This window comes from Solanum stenotomum, chromosome 12 (genome assembly GCF_019186545.1).
Source record: "Solanum stenotomum isolate F172 chromosome 12, ASM1918654v1, whole genome shotgun sequence".
NCBI lineage: Eukaryota > Viridiplantae > Streptophyta > Magnoliopsida > Solanales > Solanaceae > Solanum > Solanum stenotomum.
The window spans coordinates 8593660-8602599 of record NC_064293.1 but is presented as its reverse complement, the minus strand read 5'-3'; the positions used below and the strand labels follow the sequence as shown (position 1 = coordinate 8602599).

At 34.3% G+C, this 8940-nt stretch overlaps 1 protein-coding gene across 1 annotated transcript; it reads left to right on the top strand.

Annotated features, from left to right (window-relative positions):
• Positions 1–5301: 5301 nt before the first annotated feature.
• LOC125847035 (agamous-like MADS-box protein AGL29) lies at positions 5302–5827 on the top strand. Its single transcript, XM_049526743.1, has 3 exons — positions 5302–5316; positions 5403–5562; positions 5673–5827. Exons 1-3 carry the CDS (start codon positions 5302–5304, stop codon positions 5825–5827), a joined length of 330 nt encoding a protein of 109 aa, XP_049382700.1.
• The last annotated feature ends 3113 nt before the right edge of the window (positions 5828–8940 follow it).

Here is an 8940-nt window from a genome sequence, read left to right as displayed (position 1 = left end):
GGGTTGCACTTCAGGTGCATTAGGTACCCCTTGCTCCTCAATATTACGCCTAGCAGGACGACCTTTGACAGCTCTTCATAGAGGCATAATTATCTGAAAATACGCGTAAGCACGAATTAGAAAGAAACTTTTTAGAGATCAAACTCTAATGCACAAAATGAGTATGAAAGAAATGAGAAAGTTACCTAAGTGTTGGAGCCTCCTAATTGTAGATGTGGCGCGCTTCACACCGATAACAAGGACTCTACATACACGGCTTCATAGACTCCTTAGGACTGTTGAACTTTGTGCTCTGATACCAAGTTTGTCACACCCTGAGCCTACACCACAAACATGGATGGCACTGGAGCCATTGCTGGCCCCATGCGAACCCTTGGCCTGACTTACTTACTCAGCGGAAGACTTTAACACAAGAAGTATAACTCATTTAATAACTTAAGAAATAATATCTTAGCCAAAACGGCAACTAAAGTCTTAAAACGTATACAAATGAAGTGAATAAGACTAGGGAACTAATACTATCTGTCTATGAAGCCTCTAAAACAAAGAGGGATGTAGGGACACGACCCCCGATCGTCCTAACAATGAAATACTGAAAGCAAAGTAAAAGGAGTCCTCCGGAATGCAAGGAGGCTCACCAACTTACTCTAAGTGCTCAACTGGATCAATGAGGCCCTGGGTGATGATCCTGGTTTCCTAAATCTGCATCATATTAAGATGTAGGCCAACTGGCATCAGTACATTAAATGTACGAGTATGCGAGTTGGAATGCTAAACACAATATAGGCTTGAAAAGAGTCTGAAAGGAACACTTACCTTGGCTTTACTCAACTCCTGAATAACTTAACTCAATATAAAGCAATAAAACATATGCAATATATGGAAAGCTTGTAAAACAGTGGAAAACATCCTAGTTCATTAAAGAAAATGCAATAACAAACTCAACTTTACTCATATACTAAAGTAATATAGTTTATGTGGGAGATTCTCTAACCGACAACCACCATTATGAGCCTAAGTGGTGATACAACGTATTGCCCACACTGCCAGAACTGTCCTATACTTTACCATCATATATAACACCTTAACTAAGTGGATCCACTATTCTATGCTAAAAAGCAACTTAAGGAGTCATCTAAAAAGTACGATCCTTTACTAACCATGATGGCTACATGCTTTATGGAGACTTGAGTTAATATGAACTCGCAACCCCATATCAGTGCTCAATTCTTTTTCCAAAATATACTTATCTCATATGTTTTTAAAACAAACTTCTTTCTTTGGTTTGAGATAATTTCTCAAAACTTAGGTTAAAAGCTCTCTTGGAATCGATGTCCCTTTCTTGTTCAAATGTGAAAACATTTTAAATTCTTGGGAATACTTAGTTCCCTTATAGATTTTTGAGAAATGAAATCAACTCTTTACTCTTTGCTTAACTCAAAACTTAAGTCTTAAAACAAAGTTAAAATGTTTGTGAAAGACTTTTGAAAGCTTTTATAAACTTCTCTTGACTTGATTCTTAAATTCTAGACTTGACTTTTAACTTTACTTGAATTGAATTATGGATTCAAGATTCATGATCTCATGCTTATAGAAAATTTCATGATGTTTAGATGTACCTAAGAGTGTTGGAATCAACTAGGAAACATAGGTACATTGCTAAGGAACAAGTATGAAAAGATGGTGAACGAATGGGGAGAATTGGCGTCTTTGGCGCTCTGAGAGGCACGGGGCGCTAGCCTTCAACATTTAGGGACTGGTCTGCGGAGATCTGACTAGCGCAAAGCCCCAAGGGTGAAGATTCAGAGACCCTTTTGGGTTGCACTGGCTGGCGCGATGCCCCACCCCTATCCCCAGGTGTTTGACGACTTTTCTTCTCTGTTTTTCATCTCTAAACCCTCTAAATTCAATTGGTTCTCTTCCCAAACACTTAGAATCATTTATATCCTCAATATACATCAGATTCTACTCAAAAACACCCCTAAAAACATGAATCAATCTCGAGCAAACTCCAACAACACAACCCATAAGGATTCAAACGAACTTCATCAAGAATTCAAGGGATTTACTTTTGAATCTAATAAACTTTGCTGAATTGAATAATGATTGGTGCATGGGTGAAGTAACTCATCGCTATGTCATCTCACATACCTCGTAAGGATCACCCCTTGACGAAATCCACAAGCTAAACTCAAACGTTCTTGACGATTCTTGATTTCTCTTCTCCTTTCTCCTCTTTTCTCATTTCTCCAAGACCTAGCGTGATCTTCAACTTTTCTAAACTGACTAAAATCTGAATTTTCTCCAAATTAAACTCCTAAAAATGAATTAAAACAATTGGTATGGAGAATACTAAAATACCCTTCCAAAAATCTGGATTAGACTTTCCTAATTCAAACAGACCAACTTCCAAAGGGCATATATCACTCATACGAACTCAGAATCGCGCAAACTTGGCGTTGTTGGAAATATTGTTCCAAGAGATTTCCTACCATATCTGGAGGTACACCTAATTCATCCTGAGCTAGGAGTTATGGCCATTTGAAGTTGACCAAAACTCAAGTTATTCTAACTTAACAAAATTTCCAGATTTTCATTCTTTCCAAAAATGACTATTTCCAATTATTAACTCCTTCCTAGTTATTTCAATTTGCGAGATGTTACAAAAGATTAATCGGTAAGGAAACTTTCTACTCAACTTTGTGCTTGAGAATTCTTTTGACCTTAATTCATCTCCAAATCTATTCCCTCACTGAAGAATTGACCTTAAAACCTAAGCATGATTTAAGAATCACACGATACAACCTTATACGCAAATAAAGAATGATTCATATTTTAGCTTAGAAATTTTCGAAATGTTACATTTTTTGTCTTGCCATCACTCTATTTTGCATCTGTATAGAGGGATCTTCATTTTCTATCAGTCGATGACATTATTTTCAAATATTAGAAAAATTTGATGATCCCTCTCACAATAAGGGAATTATATTGGGAGATTGAGGATGTGGGAAAAGATAACAACTACCAAATTTTGATTTCCTAGGACATGAAGTCAACTTTGTTCTTTTTATTCAGTATGTCGTGTGAGTGTTTTGACTGTTTGCATTCTGCCAACATAGTTCCTTTTCAAAATGTGTACAACCGACCAATGGGAATTTCATTATAGAATCATTTCGTGGCGGATAAAATTATGTCTCACATGATATCCATGCTCTGTAATAATATAATCTTCTATTTTAGTTCAACTAAGTTCGGAGTTTAGATCAATAATTAGATTGTACAAATTGATAAAAAGAGAGCATAGAAATTTATTAAATGTAAAATGTTGTACTACTTCTACAAATGATAAGAAATAATTAAATAAATAGGGATAAGACACAAGTACCCCCTTAGACTATGACCGAAATCCCAAAGACACACCATAACTAAACTAAGGTCCTATTTCTCCCTGAATTCCTTTCTTTGGTAATTCTGTACACCTTTTTAGCATACGTGACCTCCAAACATATCCGACACGCCTCTACTAACTGGACTCACAAAGTGTGCAATGTAAGCGAAAAGGTGTACAAAATTACAAAAGAAATAAGTTCAGGGGAGTAATATGACCTTAGTTTAGTTAAGGTGTGTCTTTGAAATATTTTAATAACTTTTGAGCCTCAAATATTTTGGGCCTAAAGCAAATGATTCACTTGCTTGTTGAAATGGTAATGAGGCCTCAAATCCTTTGCGCCTAAAACAAAGTTAGTTTTTATGTCCAACTTACTTAAATATTGGTATGCTGTAAAATATTTACTTACAATTTATTGTGTTACCATCAAATATATAAATATACTACGATTAAATTATAAATCAACGTCAAATGAGTATTAATTAATCACGATTTAGAAATCATAGTATATGTAATATAAATGTGCCATGTATTTTTAATTGGGTTCAGAAAAACTCTTATTTGAACGTGTGTACCGGCTAGCTACTTCAGGCCCAAATCTTTAAGATCAATAAGTTATGAAGCCCATTTTACTAGTCTACTAGGGCTACAAAATACCATATCTATTCTAACTATCATTGAACCTTATCATAACAACAACAAATACCAGTAACATCTCACAAGTAGAGTCTGAAGAGTGCGGGTATACACAAATTTTACTCTTACTATGTATGGGTCGGGGTTGAGAGATTGTTTACCTTTAAATTACTGTTAAATATCCAGGTAGTGACCAACAAGGTGAAAGTTATGCGAGATATCAAATCCTCAACAAAAGGTGATGTTCAAGTAGCTGAGGCACTAAAATTTATAGATAAATGAAATACACATACTTCGTATTCAAATAATAGATCTATAGCCTAAGCTACACATGTACAGTGCATAATACAATTTTCTCGAATATTATTAAATATGAATAACAAGTGTTAACATCAAATCAATACAAGTGGATGAGCACTTGTGCATTTGGAGTGTGGCCAATGTAAGATTAAGGGGGTGGGGGAACATTGATAAATAATGAATTGAGATGAACATGACTCTTATACCATGTCAAACAAATAAATCTTAGGCATAACTCAACCCCAAAAGCTATCCCATGAAGAAAGAATTTCTCAAGATCATATATAGAGACCAAGTAACCTCTACCCATTTGATGTGGAATTCCAAAATAATAAACATGATAGTATATTAATAGAATAACCCAGTCATTGCATAAAACATCTTGCATTAGTAGAATTTTTGTAAGGGTTTAGTTGTGATGCACAATTGACAATATCATTTTTAGTGGTTGCTTTTATGGTTCGAACTTGTGACCTATAGGTCACAAAGAGATAATTCTACCATTTCTCTAATTGGTCCACCTTCAACATCATCATATATATGTAAGCATTGTTTATTTTTTTATTTTTCTTTAAATTTAATTCGGCATTATTACCTTGCAACTTCATAATTTTTGTTAAGTTACAAGGTAATCTAGTAATAGAATCACATAATATAAAAATATATACTCGTAATATGAATGTTATAATAGACTCATAATATGAATGCATTAAAAAAATGTGAAAACATACGTGATAGAAAGACCCGTAATATGAAAGCATTAAATAAATAGATAGACTCGTAATATGAAAGCATTAAGTAAGCACGACAATACACGTGATACCTAGACTCATAACAAGAAAACATTACAATACTCGTGAGAAGTACACTCACACACCTACTATAAATTACACGAGTGTTCCTCTTAAAATTGCTCAACCTTATTCAACAAAAATATATTACTTTCTTCTTCATATCATTTTCTTTTGCAATGGAAAATGAGACCAAAAAAGGCAAGCAAAAAATTGAAATGAAGTTTATCGAGTCTGAGAGAGCTCGTGCTGTGAGTTTCTCATTAAGAAAAAAAACTTTGTTTTAGGATGCAAAGAAGTTTGCAACTCGGACTGGAGCTGAAGTTGGTGTGATGCACTTTTCACCAGGTGAAAAACCATGTTCCTATGGTTCCTCAAGCATAGAAGAAATAATGGAAAAATTTCTCAAAGTGAAACTAGAGGATCACCAACGTGATTATGCTGAGGGCAAATCAAATTATTTTGAGGCATTGGAAGATCTCTATAAATAATTGCAAACATGTAACGAGAAAGAAAAAAATGAGTACTAATGCATAAGATTCTGCACCCTGGCTCAGAAATACCTCAACATAAACATATGAAGGAGCAGAAGTTGGCATTGAAGTTGCAGGTAGAGAAGATCAAAAAAGAAACACAAAGTTCTATTTTGGTCGAGCATCTGAAGTTTGATTTAAATGTTGCCCCTGAGCCAGAAGAGGAGGAAGAATCTTGAACTCAGAATTATCATGGAGTTTATAATCAGAGCTCTTAAAATTGAAGCTATGCTTGGAGAAGACTTTACTAGCGATTGAATCTTCTATCATGATAAATTGTTGTCTTTTTAATTAATTCACTTGTTTTTAGTAATCAATTATCGATCTATATTAGGTTTGAGATTACAAATAAAAGGTTCTGGATTTCGTATGATATTAAGTCAGTTTTTCTCTCCTTAGTCTTTAATGATGCTTTTTGTAACACTCCGAAAAATTCTAAGCTAAGGCTAGAACCATTTTTTAATTACCTGTAAAATGGAATCAGGTGATCCTTAAGTTACTCACATGTGTAAAGGTCATTTATTTTGTGTTCGAATGGATTTGGATATGATTTACGGTCACAAGAACACCCTAGCACAAAGTTGAGCTGAAATATTCATTTTCAATTAAGTTTTGACTTAAGATTCTACTTAGGTCAACTTCAAAAGATCATATTTACCAGCAAGTAATGAATTATGTGGCCTATGACCTACCAAATTAAAGGTCTTTTAATCTTCTTTCCAAACCCACCAAGTTTACCTTATTTCATGTCCGGAGTAAAAAGTTATGACCATTTTACCAAAGTCTGTCAAACCACATTTTTCTGAGTCTGTGAACGACGACCTTAGCCAACTTGCAGTGGGTAGAACGACAACCCATCCTATCATGCCATTTTTAAAGTATTGGGGTTAGCTTTTGGGACACAAATCCTACGGATCCAACCGACGGGTCGTAGGTGGACCTACTGGTCGTCGTTTGGACCCGTAAATGGACTTTTGAGCCTTAAAAACTCCATATAGAATCCACGGATGGGATCTACGGTCCATGCTTCAAACCACGACCCTTAGGTGGTCCGGTGGATAATTTTTTACGACTTTTAAAGAGGGGTAGTTCGGTCTTTTCCCACCCTCTCTAAACCTAACCCACAACATTTTTTCACTTAATTAAGGTCTAAACAGTGTTAAAACATTATTTTATGTTCTTTAACACTGCAAAGACTTAGAGCAATGATTCAAGAGGAGAAAATCTAGGGTTTTCTATCGTTCTTCGAATTTCATCGATTTCGCCAAGAACTTTGTTCTTCCAAGGTATGTAAGACTATCATAGTGATGGACTGAGTTCATCCTCACGCCCTACATCTACTTTCTATCAGTAAAGAATAATCTAGGATTACATCTTTTGTTTTGATAATTTTAGATGAGTTCGTTGTTGAATTCCAAGTTGTTATTCATAATTTTCGAGTTGCTATATATTATGTATTGAGATTCTTTAGTTGATTATTCATACTTATTTTTCAGCATGAACCCTATTATTTGAAGTATTCACTGAGTTATTGATGAGAATCTTTTTAACCGAATAATTATCTTAAATTGATTTTCTCATAAGGTGAAAAAGAGTTTTTGAGAAAAGTTTAAAGAGGCATATTGAGTAAAGCTTAAGGAAATTATTGACCCCCAAATTTATCATTTTTTATAGTACGAAAAGAGAAACTTTGATTTTCTAAACAAGTAATGAGTTCAGAGTTAATTCAGAGTAGTTGCCTCGTTTAAGAGGATAGTTGAACAATTATCTCAAATCAGAGAAAGAGAAATTTTTTTATACATTAAGCAAAAGTAAATATTATTGAGAGTAGTATTGAGCACCAATATGAGAGAGAGTTCATAAAATTCACAACCTCCATAAATCATGTCTTGCCAACATGGGTACAAGATCATACATTTTTTATGAATCCTTAGAGCCTTGATGCATAGCTTAGTGGATCCACTTAGTTGAGGTGTTATATATCCTGACAAGCTATAGGACAGTTCTGGAAGCGTGGACAAGACGATGTATCATCATTTAGCTCATAGTGATGATTGTCGGTTAGAGAATCTCCCAATAGAGTTAAAGTGTATTTTTATATATCACTTATTATGTTAAAGTTCAGAGAATGAGAAAGTATTTTTGTAAATTTTTAATGATTTCACTTCCTTATTTCTTTACATTCAGTCGAGCATATATTTATATCTATTGCAACCTTTTCATTCAGTTGTTTGCTATTCAGTTATATTACATACTCGTACATTCAATGTACTGATGTCATTAGACCTGCATATTTTATGATGCAGATACAAGTGTTTAGGATCATCAACAGGCTTTTCGTTGAGATCACTTTGCGCTTCACATTGTTTTGGTGATCCTCCTTGCCTTGTGGAGGATTTTACAATTTACTTTCATGTTATTGTTGAGTTGTCGTGGGTCTTGTCCCGACTTCTATCCTAGTATTAGAAGCTTCATAAATAGTTAGTGGTGATGAGTTTCTTAGTATTTCCCTCTTGTTTGAGACGTTTTGAGATTGTTTTGCAAAGTATTATTATTATTCTACTTATGTATTTTCCGACAGCTGAGTTGAGTATTTACTTGAGTTTGAATGTTATAAATTTCATTTTAAAGCTTCATTATTCTTGAGTAAGTCTTTCGCTAAATTGTCAGACAGGCCAAGGGTTCACTTGAGGATCATAAATGATCCTCGAGTGCCGGCCACGTCCAGAGTGTAGACTCGGGGCATGACACTTTGTGTTGCCTAAATTGATAAATTAATTGAATTTTTGTAATAACTAGTAAACATTGTGAAAGTGATAAATCAAAGAAAACTCTCATACACTCATTAATTTTCTTATGTTTTCATCTTCAACAAGATTAGTGCATTTACATTTTGCATCTAGGCTAGCTCTCTGTGAGATGGTGGAATCTCTGTAATATGAATGTATCTTCGTTCGGAAATAGGGAAGTTAGAAGGGATGTATTGGAAGGGACAATAAGGAAACTCGACTTGAACAACGGGTCCCCATAAAAGTTTTTTTTTGAGGATCTACAACTTATGTAGGAACTTTTCAAATATCAATTGACTTTATTGGCATATTCAAGATTCCAAGAGAAGTTGGGTCTTATTTTTAACATGATACACATATGTATTGAAATAAAGTATCTAGTTTTTTTTTATCACAAGCACATACACAAGCAGGATTCCTTTCGTGTATGATACAAAATAAATTTTACTCAAGTACATTAGCCTTAGACAGTACTTTTCCAAATTCAACTTATTTATTTTCTT

Bases quoted from the DNA above. Each gene is read 5' to 3' on its own strand.
- LOC125847035 (XM_049526743.1), top strand. The intron at 5,563-5,672 runs GCAAATCAAATT...ACCCTGGCTCAG, and splicing joins CCAACGTGATTATGCTGAGG to AAATACCTCAACATAAACAT.